The following is a 17,757-nucleotide window of genomic DNA, read 5'->3' on the forward strand; positions in this document are numbered from 1 at the left end:
TCCATGCACCCTCCCACTCTCTCCCCACCAGCCCTGCCCCAGTAAGTTGAATGTGTTTACTGCTGGTAAAAAGACTGATCGGGGGAGCAGGGAGCATATGCAAAGGAAGCCGCAAACCAGGCCATTGTTATATTATCTTGCTTGCCATTTATATAGCGCCTTAGATATCATTGGCATGACCTCAAAGCGCTGGTGGGTTGAATGCCCTTGAGAACCGTAGTTCATGTCAGTAGAGAGTCGTATAGTGCATGGGCGCACCAGATGTGTGCTGCTGGTGCAGTTTTTGCCTGATAGCAGCTTCTTAGCGGTAGGTGTGGTGCTCAGATCAGTTGGATGTGTTCAGTCTGAAGGGTGGACACCCATACTGAGTTCTGGCTGCGTTAGGCCTGAGGAGACGCCTAAGCTAGCCAGAATGTGCTCGGCTAGCTGTGTTTTATTAGGATGATGAGGTGCTCGTGGGGTCATGTTAGCATGAGAACCACATCGCTCTCACCTATCGTGCCTGTTGGCACCATCTCGTCAACATCCGTAAGATCCGCTCCTCCCTCACCTTCCATGCTACCAAACTCTTAATCTCCTCCCTTATCTTCTCCTGCCTCTTCTACTGCTCTTCTCTCCTCTTTGGACTCCCTGTCTCTCATCTGGACCCCCCAAAATCCATCTACCACGGTCCCTGTGATTCTATCTCCACCTCACTCTCTCAGCTTTGCTGGCTCCCCTTCTCACAACTAAAATTTCAATTCCTTTGTCTAATCTTCAAATACCTACATGAACTCGCCCCCCCATCTCTCTTCTCTCCTCTCATTTTACACTCCCTCCCGCTCACTCCGCTCCGCTGACCTCTTCTTACTCACTGTTCCCCCTGCGCCATGTGCCTCCTCATGCTTCCGTTCCTTTCAGCTCTTGCCCCCCCCCCCCTACATTGGAACTCCTTACCTCTTTCTATCCGCTCCATTCCCACCTACTCATCCTTCCGCACCTCCTTGAAAGCCCTGCTTGTCCCCTACCCTTTCCCCTGTTCCCTTCCCATCTCCTTTCCCTCCCTTCCCCTCTCACCCATTGGTCTCCATTCAGTTATTTGTAACCTCCTAACCACTAATCCAAAGCGCTATATAAACCCAATAAACATAACCTAACATAAGAGCTAGCTGGAATTTATCATGGTTTAGCTGCGTTCTAGTTGAGTGATGGTGTATAGGAGAGAGTAAGCGTAGTAGTGATATGGTGGTTATCAGTAAAGTGACTTTGACCAGGTACAAAAGCGGGACAGAGGGGCGTACATAGCGGCATGCGTATATAAAGCGAGAGGATGGTTAGGGTGAACATGTGATGCAGATAACATGGGGATACAGGTACAAGGCATATATAGGAGATACGGATAAGTACCCTCAGTCACAGCATCTGTACTGTCGGCAGCATCCGCATCATCCGTGCCATCTGTAGGATCGACCCCAATCTGCAGCGTCCGCACCATCCGTTAATGCACTCCATCTCTTTCATCCACTCCCTCCGTTCCATGTACTTCATCTGTACGATATACTCAATCTGTACCATGTACTCTTATCCGTTCCATCTGTTCTGTCCCCCATTTGTTCATCCACTCTATCCGTTTCATCTTTCCATGTGTTCCATCCACTCCCTCTGTTCCATCCACTTCATCTGTTCCGTCCACTCCATCCATTCCGTCCATACCCTCTGATCTATCCGCACCATCTGATCTATTTGTTCTGTACACTCTGTTCCATCTGCTCCATTTGTTCCATCTTTACATCTGCTCCGTCCACTCCATCCAGTCACTCCATTCATCCGTTCCATCCACTCCATCCGTTCCGTTGATGTAGTTGTGCATTTGCCTTGCTCTGTTTTTCATTTGGGTTTGTGCTTCTGTAATACGCTATCCTACCTGCTTCCGGGGAACATCCCCTTAAAACGAGGAAAGGGGACTAAGGATTGCAACAGTCGCTATGGTGAGTAACTTAGATAATTTCACACCTGTGCAATAGGCTCTCAGAATTTTGTGTAGATGTTGGCACACTATACTCTTGAAGACCAACTACAATAATGGAAAATGTTGGTAAATGTTAACTAGCATCTTGATCGTAGCCTTGAAAGGGATGTTCACTTGTCTTTGTAATTGGAAAATTGAACTTCATTCTTCTTTGTTCCTAGGTGCGGTCATTGTAAGAATCTAGCTCCCACATGGGAGGATCTCTCGGAAAAGGATTTCCCAGGCTTAACTGATGTCAAGATAGCAAAAGTAGACTGTACTGCCGAGCGCACATTGTGCAACAAATTCTCTGTAAGTTTGGGTCTTTAGTCAACAGTAGATTCTGCTGCAAATACTCTTCTTTCATGTCTGAAAGCAGAATAAACATTGATAACTATAGCAGAATATCTTTTGCCTTTGCTAATCTTTACAATTTCCTGAAGTAATCTTTACGTTGGCATATCCTCCTACAAAATTCATGCAATAGTGATGTTTGTGTTGATCAGCAGCACTGTTTGATCATCTAGAAAAACATGCAGTGAATGGCTTTGTTGATTTGACTCCACACCTGTTAAAATGGATAACCAGTAGTGAAATAAGGTTGCAATAATATAGATAAGATCCGTAAACTATGAGAATATCAAAAGAGATTAGAGCTATGCATTTGGTGGCATTACACATTTCCCAAATTGTATGCTGCACAAAGATGAAAAGGCAATAGTAGCCTGTTCATATGTATAATCAGTCTTCCCTTCTTGCAACAGAACACAGTCCATTATGTTTCGAGGTGTTCCTTAAGGTCATCAAACGAAGGCAGATTTAGGTTGTGATTTGCACAATATCAGTTTTGGTTAAACTGGAATGCCAGAATTGTAATCCTTTGTTTTGGCTCCAAAGATCGTTTGGATAGCTAGTTGTGGGGAAATTAGGGAGAGGAGGAAAGATGGGGAAATAATGAAGATGGGGAGGATGCGATTTGGTGGATGAATGGGGCAAGAGGGGGATGAACAGGGGTATGGATGATGGATGCTGGGATGGGATGGGGGGGCGAGCAGTGGCAGGATGGGTGGCTAGGGATTGAGGGAGGAGAATATGGGGTTGCAGGGATTGAAAGTGGTGGTTGGTTGGGTAGAGGGTATTATAATTACTAATGCTAGAAAGAATGAAACGTGAATTGGTAGATGAAGTATGGATTGATACAGGCATGATCAAGTGATGGGACCGGAAGATAAATTGCAACATTGGGTTGTTGGGGAAGGATGAACTGGTGGCTATGATGGAGAAAGCAATGATAGATGGGATGGGTGAATGGATAAATGGGATAATCGGGGAAGAATGGACAGGTCGGATGTAGGGCAAGGATCTCTCCAGTCAACACTACTCCTCACCAGAGTCGTCCCCTCCCCCAAAACCTCTGTTCCTGTTCCCCACTACCACCTCAACCTGATCATAACCCCTGAGTGCATTCCAATGTTCAGCGCTCCATTACTTCCCATCTAGGTTTACATATTATAAATTGCATTTTATTCCATCCTTCCTAGTGATCTGTTCTCCCTCTGTCAATATTTTCTATTGCAATTCCTTTTTATATGTATAGGGGGGAATTGCAATGGCAAATATTGACAGGGACGATGGGAAGAATGAAATAATGCATATGATCAATGATGGAAGATTTGGGGAGGATGGAAGGGTAACTGGATCCATCCTCCTTTTACGCGTTAGTCATATTTTCTTTCCTACTCTAATTCTTTCACTACTGCTGTGCTGCTTTTTTCCCTAGTCTCCTTTTATGCCTTTCTTTTATTGCTCTTCTCCCTCCTTAGTTTCTCATTCCTTAGTCCTTTCTATCAGTTTCCTTTCCCATGGCATCTCATCTCCCATTCGCTATCAGAGATTGCTATATTGTTTGTAAACATTTCAGTGCCAATGTCAACTGGTAAATTCTTTTGTCCTGCTACTACTTTGTGGTAGAGAATGTTGGGTTGGAACCTGCTTATTGTACCAAACTACACGTCTTTCCCCTTGTAGATTCACATTTTTGCCAGTTCAAGAGGAGTTGTTGCCACATTATGAATAAATAGCTAGTTTGACCTTGCATTAAGTTTCTAGACTTCAAGGAAACTGCATTGATGATTTTCTTCAGTGGAATCGGTCTATGCTTTGGAAAAGGGATGCCCTTATCAATCTAGATTCACAGGGCTTTAAAGTACAGTAATACAATGCTTTACTGCAGTAGCCTTATTTGAATGTCTTTAATCACTTCACACTCCGCACTCCCCAAATACCCCCCCTAATGCTTTCACTTGGACATTTTAGTTTTGGCCGCTAGGTGTTACTATTTAGCACAACGTATAAACCCAAAATTCTATTCGCAATAGGAGTATAAGGGGGTCATTTGATGTTGCTGGGACACATCCTCATGGTGATTGCCTTTACCCTTCAGTTGACTGCTTCTGACAGTGCTTATCCCTATGCCCATTACCACACCCTACCTTCACAAAGCACACCCTCCTGGGATCTGTTTGGACTAGCTCTATTGCACCGTAACCTCAAACTCAAACTAAGGGCTGCCATATATCTCACAGGGAGTCAAGCCAGTGCAAGGTAGAGAAGGCTTTCCTCTAGTCAATAGCTGCTAAAAAACTATGGTCCAAGTTTATGCAGAGGGCACGGGGCCAAGCATATCTGTTGCATGAGCTTGGAGTCTAGTGCTTTTGAAATCAGGTGTAGGGACACAACAGCCTACTCTGTAGACAAATGTAAGGTAAGTGGTCTTTTTCAGTGCCCTACTGTCCAAAACGTTGGCCTCTTTGCATATTTCTCTGTAAGAAAGACAGACGAGGGGGGAATATGGCAGTAGACAGATTGTGGGAAGGCAGGTGGAGAGAATCTGATGGGTCAGAAGTACTCATTACCTGTGTGCCTATATGAAAACTGTGCTCTTTGTAATGGGTTTACAGGGGGCACAGGTTAGCTGTAAAGGCAACCCCCTGGTTGCAAAGAATCAATGGAAAAATGGTTGTTGCTCCGTGCTTGGCTGGCTGTTGGTACACTAGACCTGGTGGATTTCCTGAATGGAGTTGGCAAAGTGTAAGGTCTAAAGATTTTGATGAGGAGTTAGTTGAGGGATGGGAGGTGTGGTTCTAGGGGGAGGAGTTGGGGTACTCCTACTGCCTATCATTTAGTATTGGGGTCTGTAGCTTGTGGCTCTCCATGTGTTTTGGACTGACACCCATGATCCCTCAACATTGACTATGCTGGCTAGGGCTGATGGGAGTTGAAGTCCAAAACATCTGAGCCATCTAGGGTCTGCCCAAAATCTTTCTCCCAAAGACCAGGGTTTAAATGGAGATCCCATCTGACAATTGAGTAAATACCCAATCTAATCTCCCGTGCCTCTCACATACAACGCTCAGCCATGGTGATGGAATTGGAAAAAGGAAAACCAAGAAACTGTCATGGAAAAAGCATCCATAAGATGCAGCTGAAAGTAGAGCAATATCTCAAATATAGAATCGCCTCCCAAAATCCTTGTAACCAGCAAGAATGAGGAATACAGGATCTGGGAGCAGGTCTCTGAAGTTAATCTTAATTTATCTATGGTCCTAATAAAATGGTATCTCATTTTATCTGGATTTCAGAGAAACATGTCGGTGGGATCCGAGGAGAGTAAGGCACCCATGTAACCCAAAGCATCAACAATTTGACCATGCATGCATGTTTGCACTGTTCTGCATTATCCTCTGACCAGTGTAACCTCTTTTCCTGCGGCACCATCAATTAGCTTTCTTGACAAAACTATGCAGACACGCGTATCTGAGAACCAACCAGAGATGATGAGCTTGGGCCTCAAGATATTATTCTGGCTCTGGGACCACGGATCTATGTGATTATTGCGACGGCCGAAAATGCAATTTTTTATTTTTTAAACCCCTTTACACCACACATATATGTGGCGGAAGGAGGAGATTCCCTGCAAAACTCCCCCGACCCAATTTTAATAAATTCTATACCCTCCCCCATATATATGTGGTGTAAGGGGGGACCAAAAAAAAGCCTGCATTTTCAGCTGTCGTAATTGTGAGGGCAACATTTTGGTACAATTCCTGGGACCACTAGGCCATGGTTGTCATATGAGCAAAGGCCTCTACCCATACAAGCTGGCTCAACCACCCACAATGCCTAGAAAATATCAGCAGAATGTTCAGGAAAAGATAGAAGAACCTAGGTACAACTTCTTTTTTTAAAAATATTTATTTTTTGTACATTTTTTTAGTGGAGAGGTGGTGGTTATTTGGTCCTACAATTTGGATCAACTGGCTAAAATTCCAATTAATAACCCTGAGATATTAAGCCAACTCAAGCTGCCACCTAATTTCGCCAAAACCAGATTGGGGCGGGGTGAACATTTCAACTTGTAGAAAGCTAGCCAGGCATAGTCACTCTTCCACCCTCAGTTATCCACATACACACAGCACACCATTTTGTGACAAGAGTCAGTCATCTCTAGCCAATGCAAGTGGTGAGTACACATTTCTAGGCCGAATTAAGTGTCACTATAAATGTACAAAGTCTGCACTATGTAAAACATTTTTGGATGTACGCAATATCATTTTCAAGGATAGTTCTTAAAAGTAATCCGTTGTTATAGACTTTGTACAGTTTATTTTTTGTATTGACGTTATAAAAGCACCTGAAGTTGCCAAGCGTGAAGCGAGCGAGCTGGGTCAAGTAGTTTTTTCATTAGTTAGGCAGGCTCTTTGGTTTAGAGCTACTAAGCTTTTAGCCCTGTAAACTCCCTGAAAATAGTGACATCGTACATGAGTGGGCATAAATCGTCCCGAGGTTGCCTAACAAAGAGCAAGATATCGGTGATGAACAACCACAACCCCCCCCCTTAGACCCTCCATCCCCTCCACATGCCTCTCTCCCTCAATCCGCTGGTCAATGTGCCTCTCCCAAGTTGGAGAGGCTGTGACCTCAGGGAAAGCCTTGTGATAAAGTAGCTAGACCAACGAAAGCAAGGACTGACTCAATCCTATCCGACTTGGCACCCTGAAGAGAAAAGGCCACTCAGTGGAGTTTAATGCCTTCTTCACATCCAACAATTCTGCCGCAGATGGAAGCTCAGGCTGAATAAAATCCTCAAACTGTACGATGTGGATCTTCCATACATGGAGCCGTATTGCTCTGGCAAGACCAGCCACCGGAGTAAATTGGCCAAATTACAAGCAAGGATTTTATTATCCGTATTTATTAGAGATCGGATGGTGGGAGGAGCTCTCATCAGGGGATTTACTTGGTTGTAAAATTCCGTTATCAAGGCTTCCCGTCTAGTGACCCAAATCGAGTCCCCTTCTACATCCTGACTAATTGAGCAACAAAATGAGGATAGGGAAATCCTTATACAAGTTGGTCATGGGGCTTACTGCTGGCCAGGCCCTCAATCGCAGTCTTCACTGAGGGGCTTATTAAAAGTCTGTCTTATTGCCTCCTCTACCCATAAAGACTAACAAAATTCAAGTAGGTATTGTTCATTTGCTTCTCTTGTCCAACCTGGACCCTTATCCTTTGCTTCTGGTAAGATCGGCTTTGGAGGATTAAGGGTCTCCCGAATCTCAACCAGAAAAGCTTAATCTCTAGAACTTGCATATGCTGGCTCGTACCCATTTAATTTGTTCTGTCACATACAGCTGTCTCTGGTGTGTCTTGAGAATCTTGCCTTTCTTAGACTTACAGACACACTGAATCAACATGTTGAATGCTGCCCACATAACTGCCTTGGACACCACCGTCCAAATTTTGTTAAATAAAATTCTGTCCTCGCCATCTGCAAGATGATCTAAAAGCAAGATTGGTCAGCTTGTATTTTTTTGAAACTCTGACCCCGGACATGCCCCTGTGGTGGGATTGATAATGTGAAATGGATAGGCGAGTGATCACATAACATTCTCTGACAAGTCTAAGGCACTGATATGAGCCACCCCCCAAATGTCATTAAGGATATACTGCTCTACAGTTTCGCACAAATATTCCTTGGTGACCTGAAGAGGGGCCTACTGCAATAAAGAACTGCATTTGGGACCCTATTAAACTGCCCACCCCCAAAAACGCTAATCCGTGAAAGCTACAAGCTCACTTGGGTTCCATGTTTCACCGTTTTACCGACGGGAATTCCTTCAAAGTAATTCACTTCGAAAGAAATTCTGCCAGAAAAAAGTGTTTTTTTTTTAAAAATATTTTTTTAGTGGGGGTGTCCCCTTGCCCTATACTAGTTTGCTTCCCGCCCGCCCCCCCCCCCCCCACCATACCATCTCTAAGTTTTTTTCCTGTGGAATTCCTTTGTAGTAGTTTACTTCAAAGGAATTCCTGTTGGCAAAACAATGGGTTACGGCTCATTAGAGGCCCAATCATACTCCAACGCGTTTCCCAATGTGATTTATTATGCTTATCAACTGATCCAGACACAAATGGGACACTTCCCTTCTCATCCCAGTTGACTCTAGAAATCCTGAAGCCCAAGGATCTGTTAAGAATAGCCGTACCACGGAAGTGAGTGGCAAAAGAAGAAAAATACGGGGAACTGCCCCTTCTACTAGTGAAAGCACCATGTCTATTGGAGAGAAGGCTTGTTTCCCGTCACATACCAATGTATGTTAGGCCTTGAGGTAAAGTGTGACTTTTGTAGCTCTGATCAGATGAACGTTCTACAAAATAAACTATATAAACCTTCTGCAGGTTGAGAGTGCCATGGCTGTGACAAACCTAGTCGTAGACATCCAGCACACAAGTGGTATATCAGCCTGCTTAATTTAACTGCCTTGTTGAAACCAAGAAAACGACCACTAAGGGCCAGTGAATACAAATCCTCTCGCTTGGTTTCTCCGTGCCACTGACCAACCGCTACTAGCAGTGTACAACCCTCCCGCAACCCAGTAAGGTATGGTAAGGCAAGTAGTGTTGTATAGCACCCTTCTGTCAAATTCTGGGGGAAGATACATTTGTTGCAAGGTGTTAGTAGTTTGGTGATTATATAGCCCCAGTAACAAATCAAGAAAAACCTCAACCATTTCCTGTTGGATTAATCTTGATTTGTTGCTTTTTCTCCATTTAATTGAAAAGTCTTTTCTTGAAAGTGGTGTGGTTCACTTGCATTCACAAATTCTTATGTGGGGTTTTCCATAGTTTGGTAGCCAATAGAGACGGAGGATCTTCTTGGTCTTCTCCTGTTGAAGTTGGGAACTGGCACTAGACCAGTGGTACTCTACCTTGGTGTCCTCATGGTGTTTGTACTGTAGAAATTTAATTGTGAAGAAGGCGGAGCTTGCTTAGTGTTTTGAGCGGTGGGTGATGCAAAGGGTTTTCCAAGGTTTTCTTTTCTTAAGTCAGTGAAGCATGCATATTTATTTATTCAATTTTTAGGCACTTATACAGGAAGCAAATACTGTTTCAAAGCACCCACAGGGCAACTGGGAGGGGACCGAGAATGATGGACCATGAAATGACAACAATGTTAAATAATACAACCATATGAGACCATGGGAGGAGAAGACTAACTTACTATACTATGCAGAACGTGCAAGGGGAGAGGGGTATGTAATAGGTGCTGTAGTGCTCAAGGAGAGCAGCAGGTGATGTGCTATGAAGAAAGGTAGGTGTAACCTCCAGTGGTGGAGGGTGAGCCGAGGCAAATGCAGAGAATAAACAGCAGCAGGGATGATCAGATGTGGGAGGTCAGGGCCCCAAGGATGCATAAGGGCCCTGCACACCAATCCAGCTACTGTGCCATTAGCGGGGGATTAGGGCAAGGGTGGGAGAGGGGGAGAGGGCACTCTTGAGGCTTTTCTGGAACTCAAGAGGTCCTGCTTAAGAGGGAGGGGTAGGTTGTTCAAAGAAGGGAGCCCGCTGGTGTCTAGAGGGGGAATATTTAGTCGTCAGGAGCTGCAGATTGAGTGCTCCCTGGCCCCAGACAGCATTGTGGATGATGTAGAGGGATTTGAATTTAATCTGTGCTGCAATTGGGAGCCAGTGAAGACTTTGTAGGGCAGGAGAGATGCGGTTCCTGGGCTTGAGGCCAAGGCTAAGTCTTGCTGCCTTTTTTGGATTAGCTGGTGGGGTTGCAGAGTAGATGAAGGTAGATTGAGGCGGCTATTGCAATAGTCCAGCCTAGAGCGATCCTGAGCCCGGGTAACATTGAAGTACACCAGGCTTGGATGGCCGAGAGGCAGTCGTGGGGGGTGGGGAGAGGAGGGCTGATGGAGGGTGCAAGGGCGTCTGAAGGAAAATGTGTTGTCAGCATAGTACTGGCAGTTGGGGGAGAAGGAGGAAATGAGGCATGCTAGCAGAGAAAGGTAGATGCTAAAGAGCCAAGGTGAAAGAATGGAGCCCTGGGGGACGCCACAGGTGGAGAAGGAAGTAGGGGAGGAGAAGGTGCCCAGTAGGACTTTGGAAGGAGCGGTCAGTTAGGGAGGAGGTAAGCCAGTCCAGTGTCTGTTCCAAGATACCAACCGTGTCATGGAGCGTTTTTATGAGGATGGAGTGGTTCAGTGTCAAATGCAGAAGAGCGATCAACGAGGATGAGGACAGCAGCAGAGTTGGCATCAAGGGATGCAAGCAGTTCTTCACGGGAGCAGTTTACTTGCCTCTGTATGCTCGGAATCCCGGTTGATGGTCGTGGAGACCGCCAACAAGTTCAGTGTGGCAGTTAAGTTGGGGCAGGGCCAGCTTCTCAAACGGGTTCCCCAGGAAAGGGGTGATGGAGGAGGGGTGATAGTTGGCTGGGCAGGAAAGGTCTTGAGTTTTTTTTTAAATTTTTTTTTTTTAAGAAGGGCATGCACAGGGGTGCGCTTGAGGGAGGATGGAAAAGAACCAGTAGCAAAGGAGTGCTTACAAAGATCAGCGAAAGCACGGGCGAGAGAGATGTTTTCCTCGATGGTTCTTCTGGATGAGCAAGGGGCAACCTGTTTGGAAGAGACCTTCATGGAGTTGACTACTCTGGTGACTTCTTCCATAGAGACCGAGGTGTAAGAGAAAAGGAGGGTGGTGTGTGGTTTGGGGAGGAAAGGGTGGAGGGATGGGTTCATTGTTTATTATGCGCTTATACACAAGTGTTTCAAAGCGCAACCATGAATGGGAGAACAACTATCTTACTAGGCAAGGTACATTCGGATCATGCATTTCCCCCCACCCCACCCCTGAGCGTTGCAGATGCAGTGGGCCCAGGCCCCAGAAAGTCTTGTGGACAATTCAAAGGGCCTTGAACGTAATCCTTGCAGCCATGGGGAGCCAGTGAAGGGATTTCAACGCCGGGAGATGCGGTCCCAGGGCTTGAGGCCAAGGATAAATCTTGCGGTTCTGTGCTGGGTGAGTTCTACCCTCCATCCTCGTCAAGAGGACAGGTTGAGAAAGCGGCTGTTGCAGTAGTCCAGCCTAGAGGGGATCAGTGCTCTGGAGACGGTCAGCCTCTGGGGGAACATGAGAAAAGGTTTGATACTTGGTGCAGCTGGTAGTGGGACTTTTGGGAGATGGCTGCGATGTGAGACGAGAAGGAGAGTGTGGAGTCTAAGGTGACCCCCAGATTTTTTGCCTTGTTGGTAGGTGGAGGTGCAGGGCCAAGGTTGGAAGTGTGTGACAAGGCTGTCTAGTATGTCCTGGATTTTGGTGGTGACGTGAGTGGCGAGTGCATTGCAAAGGGCCTGGGAGGGAATGGGGGCAGAGGATTCTGCGGACGGGTTGACCAGTTCCCTGCAGATTTTGAAGAGTTCAACTGTGTTATTAGATATGCCAGATACTTGTGCCCGAATGTAGGCCTTTTTTTGGCACAGATAGTCGGTAATGCCATTGGATCAGGGATGATGCGTTCAAACCTTTTCATCCTGAGGAACAATCTGGTGGCTATATTTTGTGCTCCAGTTGCTAGATTTGTTATCTGCACAGTTGTTACAGCGAGGTCTGACATTCTTGAATACAGTAAGGGAGCAGACTTATCGCTCCCCGACCATCTCAAACTCAAGCCTGGTAGAAGCTTTTCATGCCCCACCGTCTTCCAGTTCTGCAAAACACTAAAAACGAATCTTGTGCCTAATTGTATTAAAAGCTGCAAAGGTTCAGAAAGATGTGCTCTCAGATTCTTGTTTTTAATCCGTGGTGTTCTTTAGAGTATCCCATATTGAGCAGAGCAGTGTTGTGCCTCCTGAAGGTTGCTTGCCCCCATGAAGGGCTGAAGATGATCGGATATGATTCTTTTCTGGTGTCTTGAGATGGACAGTAGATTGTAGGGTCTGCCTTCTGTTTTGAGGAATGGCCTGACTTATCGCTGACCTCAAAAGTCCGGGAACTCTCCTGGTGGAGATTGAGTCATTAAATAAGGGTAAGAACATTTGCATCGGTAACGGATGCTTTGACACTTTTGTATAAAGTAGGGCAGGGATCTTCTGAGGTTCCTCCTGTAGTAGAATGGTAGCAAGAAGGTTTTATCGCGACAAATGGTGGAATGAAAAAAAAGGGGTCGGGGGGGGGGGGGCTGGGGAGATGTGGTTGGGGGGGGTGCTGTTCCTTTTAATATCCAGGTGTTTTTTAATTTGTTTCAATTTGTAGGGCGTTTTGCTGAAATTCCTGGATGATTCTTAACTTCCCTTTTGACTGTGTTGTACAGATTCAATGTAGTGGAAGTAGTGTGCTTCATTAGCTTTTATTAATTCGTCCATGCAGGAGCATAAATGTTAATGTGTAAATGTGTGTGAACGCCCCTGTTCTCCAAATTATTTCAGTTGCCAAACACTTTCTACATGTCTGTTTTGGGATTTATCTTTTTAGGGAGTTTTTCTTCTTTGGGATTTTAAAAAGGTGGTTTATTTCGGTGCAATTTTGTATGTCAGTTACTCCCCCTCATGAAGGTTGTGGAGTTACTCGTCCTGTTCATGATTTCACGTTTTCTGTGCTTCCAGTCTTTCGAAAGTGTATGGATATATACTTCTTTCCAAGTCTGATAATCATTGTGGGACAAAAGATGGTTCAGCGCATGGCAGAATTTTGGGGAAAATTGTAAATGGAATGTATAGGTGCTCTCCACAGTGAAGATGGACCGGGGAGTAGACTGTGGATATGTTCGCATTGCAAAAATTGCCATCTAGCATTAAGGCCGGCTATGCCCATGGTGGTGCCCTTCACCTTTTTGTGTGTATACAAAAAATATTATTCATCTACCCGTATTTAAGACCTTGAGATGTGATTTTGCAAAATAGCTCAAAACAAAATTATACACTACCCTAGACAACCGTAAAACAGAGGCGGGCCTAGTAAATTCTTTAAAAAACCCATAAACCTGCAGAGAGAGTTCCTTAGTCTACATACTTGGTCTAAGAGAAATGCACCCACCCCTTGGCAACGATTGACAAAATATTTACTGATGCCTTCTGTGAAATAGTGCATGTCACTCAAATAAAGTTTGTTTGCAGTAAATGCCAAAAGTTCTAAACCTCCCCAAACTCGCCAGCAAGGTAGAGTACCATGAAAATTGTACACACCTTAAAATCTCGCCAATGCCAGTGGTCTAGTAGATTTAGCAAGCCCAGAGAGGACATTGATATTAATGACACTCAACATTGCTCAGCGTATAAAGCATAAATACAGCTTCGTAGATGGTGTCATCAGCAGTCCTCTTTTTAATTCTTCCAATCTCATAACTCACAATCTGCTCAGGTGTGATCTAATATAACGTTTCCTTGAACCTGTGTATTTAGCCCAGCAACGCATGAAGTGAAATAATCGGGTCCACAACTTTCGTAGTTGCATAATTTGTCTGCTGTAGTCCTGTTGCGACACCAGTGCTTGTCACAAGTTTTGAGTGTTCAAGCAAATGCAGTTTATTCAACATGGCAAACTTGAAGAGTGCATAAGTTTGGATTCCAATAGATCTTTTTGTCTCTGCCCACTTTCTTTGAGAGCTTAAATTATTTGCTGCTACCCAATTATCTGCTTGCTAGTCCACTCCTACAGCTAACTTGATTTTACTTTGGAGGTCCTTGTGTTGATCCGTTAATGGCGGCTCAGGTTTTGGTAAATCCCGTCTTTCACAATATGTAAAGGTTGTGCCACCAATTGCTTGGCTGTCTACACCCCTCTACTTAAGCCAGTTAGTGCATTTCTTACATTTGGGTTTGTAAATGAAAAAGCTGTCCTATTTCTTTTTTTTTATGCAGTATTTAAGTGGTGCTACCACAGCTAATATTGCCAGTGGAGGCGATTCCCATCTAATCGCACATGTTGGTATGCACCTGGGTACAACCAGAATTGACCTTAAAAATAGATTCTGAATACGTTTCAGTAGGTCCCACTACTCAGTACCCACAGACGTAAGCTCTAACATTGGACTGGTGACATTAAAACATTGACCTCTATGCACTTAAGAACCTGTGCTCCACATCTGTAATAGTTCAACCCCAATTCTGAAATTTAAGTTTTTACTCCTCTGCTTATGTGCCTCCAAAGAACCATCTTTTGAGAAGGTAATGCCTAAATTGCCATTCAAGAACCATTTAAATTTTGAGTTTCTTTACCTCCAAATGCCACCACTTGGTTTTCCCCAAATTTAAATCTAGTTTATGTAAATTAAAATGATCTCTAGCAGCAATCGGACTTCTTTGTCGACCTACTTTTTGGTGTTGAGCACATCGGAATTGCAAAATCTGCATAGGTAAGAGAGCGATCTTTTGTGCCATTCAGGGAGGTGGCAAGGATTCCCACCCCCACGGCCCCAGACTGGTCTGTTTGCTAGTTCCATACTACGTATGCAGATGCTGCCAGACACCTGTTGGGACCCCCGGTTTGTCTTCATTTTGCACAAGACCCTGTTGTGTTAACTAGTAGAATCAGCCCGAGTAATCCTTCTAGAACCCTTATCCCTTCTAACTTGGACCATAAAATATTCCCGTCTACTGTGATGAATCTGGTGATGTCATCACTCCTTCCCTGCAGGTAGCCTCTCCTTGTGTGGCCGGGGGACGGCAGCTGCTATGTGATCCTGACCCTGGGGCTGGCTATGCGAGGGAGGATCGCGTGAGCGGAAACAACCCTCATGGGGGATGGACAGGCATCAGAGACCTGGTATCCCTCTTTCCATTGTAGGGATATCTCCTCCATTCCTCTTGTCTTGATGGCCTACTGTGATGATCCCCTTCATCAACCTGCAAAGCCTGCTGACATTATCTTTCAATATTTTGTAGCAATTGTTATTGTCTTCTTCCCTGTCTCCTGCCCCCCCCTCCCTCAACCGCCACCACCTCCCCTGCATTCTTGTTACGGCACTTGCACGATCCGAATGTCTCAAGACCTATTAGGAATGTTTTTGTTTTCTCCCCTGTTCTCTCTCCCCGCCCCTCTCCCACCCGCCCTTATCTGGATATGCCTTGAAGCCCCATTTGGCTGTATAGGCTCATTATAAATAACCCAATAAATAAATAGACTGACGCGAGGAGGAGGGCAACCAGAAAGGAAGATTGCTGAAGCGAGCAGTCTAGCAGTTGGAGAAACCTGATTGGCATTGAGCAACTTCCTTCCTTGAAGCAGGAAGATGGAACACCTGAGAGCAACAGAGATCTGACTGGCTAGCTGCTGCTGGGGAAGCGAAGCTGTTGGGTGACAGGCGAATGAGGAGACACTGGAGAACCGTCGAGAAGACTTCACAGCTCGGGCCGGGAATCCAGAAGGCAGCGAGCAAAGCAGAGAAGCGGCACGATGAAAGGGGAGGCGGCTTCTGGACTGGATAAGCATTCCTGCAAGCTGAAGAGATTCTGAAGCAGGATGCAAGGCTAACTAGGAGCTTTGCGCAGGAAGGGTAGCTGGACCGGCACAGACCGCCACGAGCCGCAGACGCCCTGTCTGAAGTGGGGGTCGGGGGTTGGGGGAAAGGGAGAAAATAGCATCAGAGAAGGACCCGAGACTGGTTGGAGATGCCAATATGTCATTCATTCTAAAGCCAGTGATCCCACAGTGGAAGGTCGGTGCCCAGATAGGGAACTGGAAATAGCCTTCCTTAACTGGAATAGGAGGCACATTTCTACGGCTTGCATCACAAATTGACTTGCATAGTCCAAGCATTTGGGGAGAGGCAAATGACATCAGTGACGAGAAGAACTTGGTTAAGACCCATATCCTCTTGTACTGAATGAAAAAGAGAGAATTGTAACAAAGTCCTAGCAGGAGAGTGTATATCAGGCAAAGAGTGGATCTGCATAGCATGCAAACCTCTACTCCGCTTGCTCCCCTTTAGCCCTTAACAGCAGGGCCCCATGGGATCAGGCACCCCGAAAGGGTGCCGGTCAACCAATACCCTGTTGCAGCTTTACTCGCACACTCCGTGCACCAAGATCTCTGTTGGACTCTGATGCTGCCACTAAAGCCTCTGCAGCATTCCCAGTTGGAGAACTGGGGCAGGACGTGAAATGCAATTTGGAAAAGGCCTGGTGAGAGACAGAATTCTACAGAAGAAGCCATGTCACCCCTGACGCAACTCTAAACGGTCTTCTGAAGTGTAATGGCTTAATTGCAGCTGTAAACCAGCTCTGAGTGTAATACAAATGTTTTACCCAAGTGTGCATGTAGCCACTTGTTTTAGCAGTAAGCTGGGCCCTCACCCCTGTGCCTTGAACCAAAAATGTAGTGTTCACCCTGACCTGATCCATGAGTGTTGTATGATTTTAAAATTACAAATACAAAATTTAGACCCAGCAGCAACAATGTTCAAGCAAACAAATAACATACCATTCTCCCGTATGGGGTCTTAATGGCATTCTCATGCTCATAAATATTTCCCGTCAGGCTGGGACTCCTCGGTAACAAGACATTAGATTTAAGCTGAAAACTGCATGTCTCTTGTATAGCCTATTGCTTTCATTTTGGGCCATACTGCCCCAACCAGTGATGTCAGTCCTCCTTCGCTCCATCCTTGGTGGCTATCTTCAGATTTTTACTGGACGTTTGTGTTGGGGGTCTTTGTGTTTCGTGCTTCAAGAGCTTGACTCAAATTTCCTATTTTTGTATAAAATATGTATTCTTATGTTGTGGGATTGTTGTGAGGGGTTTCACGTGCGCCAGATTGCCTTATGTTACTGAAATTGTTTCTTGTTGCACACTGTCGCACTGTGTGTAGCCAAAGTGTTCCCGCTGCCTCTTTTTACACAGTTTACTAATGCCACAACACGATTTGCGCCAGTGTTAAACGTGAGTGTATTGTTAATATAAGTAGTGTCCGTTGGCGTAATTTCAGGAGAAGGAATCTGAAAACGGACATGCTTACTGGGTAATACTGTTTCCTTTTTTTATATCTTTTAATTTGGTTCATGTACCCTTTATGTGGTGTTACCGTAGCATCAATGCCAGGGGTACACCCTCTGGATCTGATTCAGCGTCTGAGTTTGCTGTGGATACATTGGGAGTACTTGATCCCGAGCCAGAAAATGATTTGGAATCGTATTTTGTTTGGACTGTAGAAGTACGATCATCGCTGTAGTCACGTTCATCTCGATAATATTTTCTTAGTTTTCTCATTTTTAATTAATCTTGATGTCACATCTTATTGTAGTTTTTCTTTGGTCTCTTCCGGAGATTTAATCTCTGCCATTTCCTTTTTTATGGTTTCAATCTGTTCTAAGATTCTGCCATGTTCTCTGGTACCATGCTCAATTAATAGCTCAATCGTGACCTTTGAGCTGTTGTTTAGATTTGCTTCCCACTTATTCAGAGATCTGTATGCTCTTCATTGGTGAAATCTG

At 45.1% G+C, this 17,757-nt stretch overlaps 1 protein-coding gene across 1 annotated transcript in view; it reads left to right on the forward strand.

The window, feature by feature from the left end:
• Positions 1 to 17,757, forward strand: part of TXNDC5 (thioredoxin domain containing 5) — a 141,644-nt gene that overhangs the window by 116,776 nt on the left and 7,111 nt on the right. Inside the window, exon 9 of the mRNA XM_069613492.1 lies at positions 2,170 to 2,299. Coding sequence (XP_069469593.1) covers positions 2,170 to 2,299 — 130 coding nt within the window. The remainder of the gene's footprint in view (positions 1 to 2,169; positions 2,300 to 17,757) is intronic.

Source organism: Ambystoma mexicanum, chromosome 5p (genome assembly GCF_040938575.1).
Source record: "Ambystoma mexicanum isolate Mex_15411 chromosome 5p, UKY_AmexF1_1, whole genome shotgun sequence".
Taxonomy (NCBI): Eukaryota; Metazoa; Chordata; class Amphibia; order Caudata; family Ambystomatidae; genus Ambystoma; species Ambystoma mexicanum.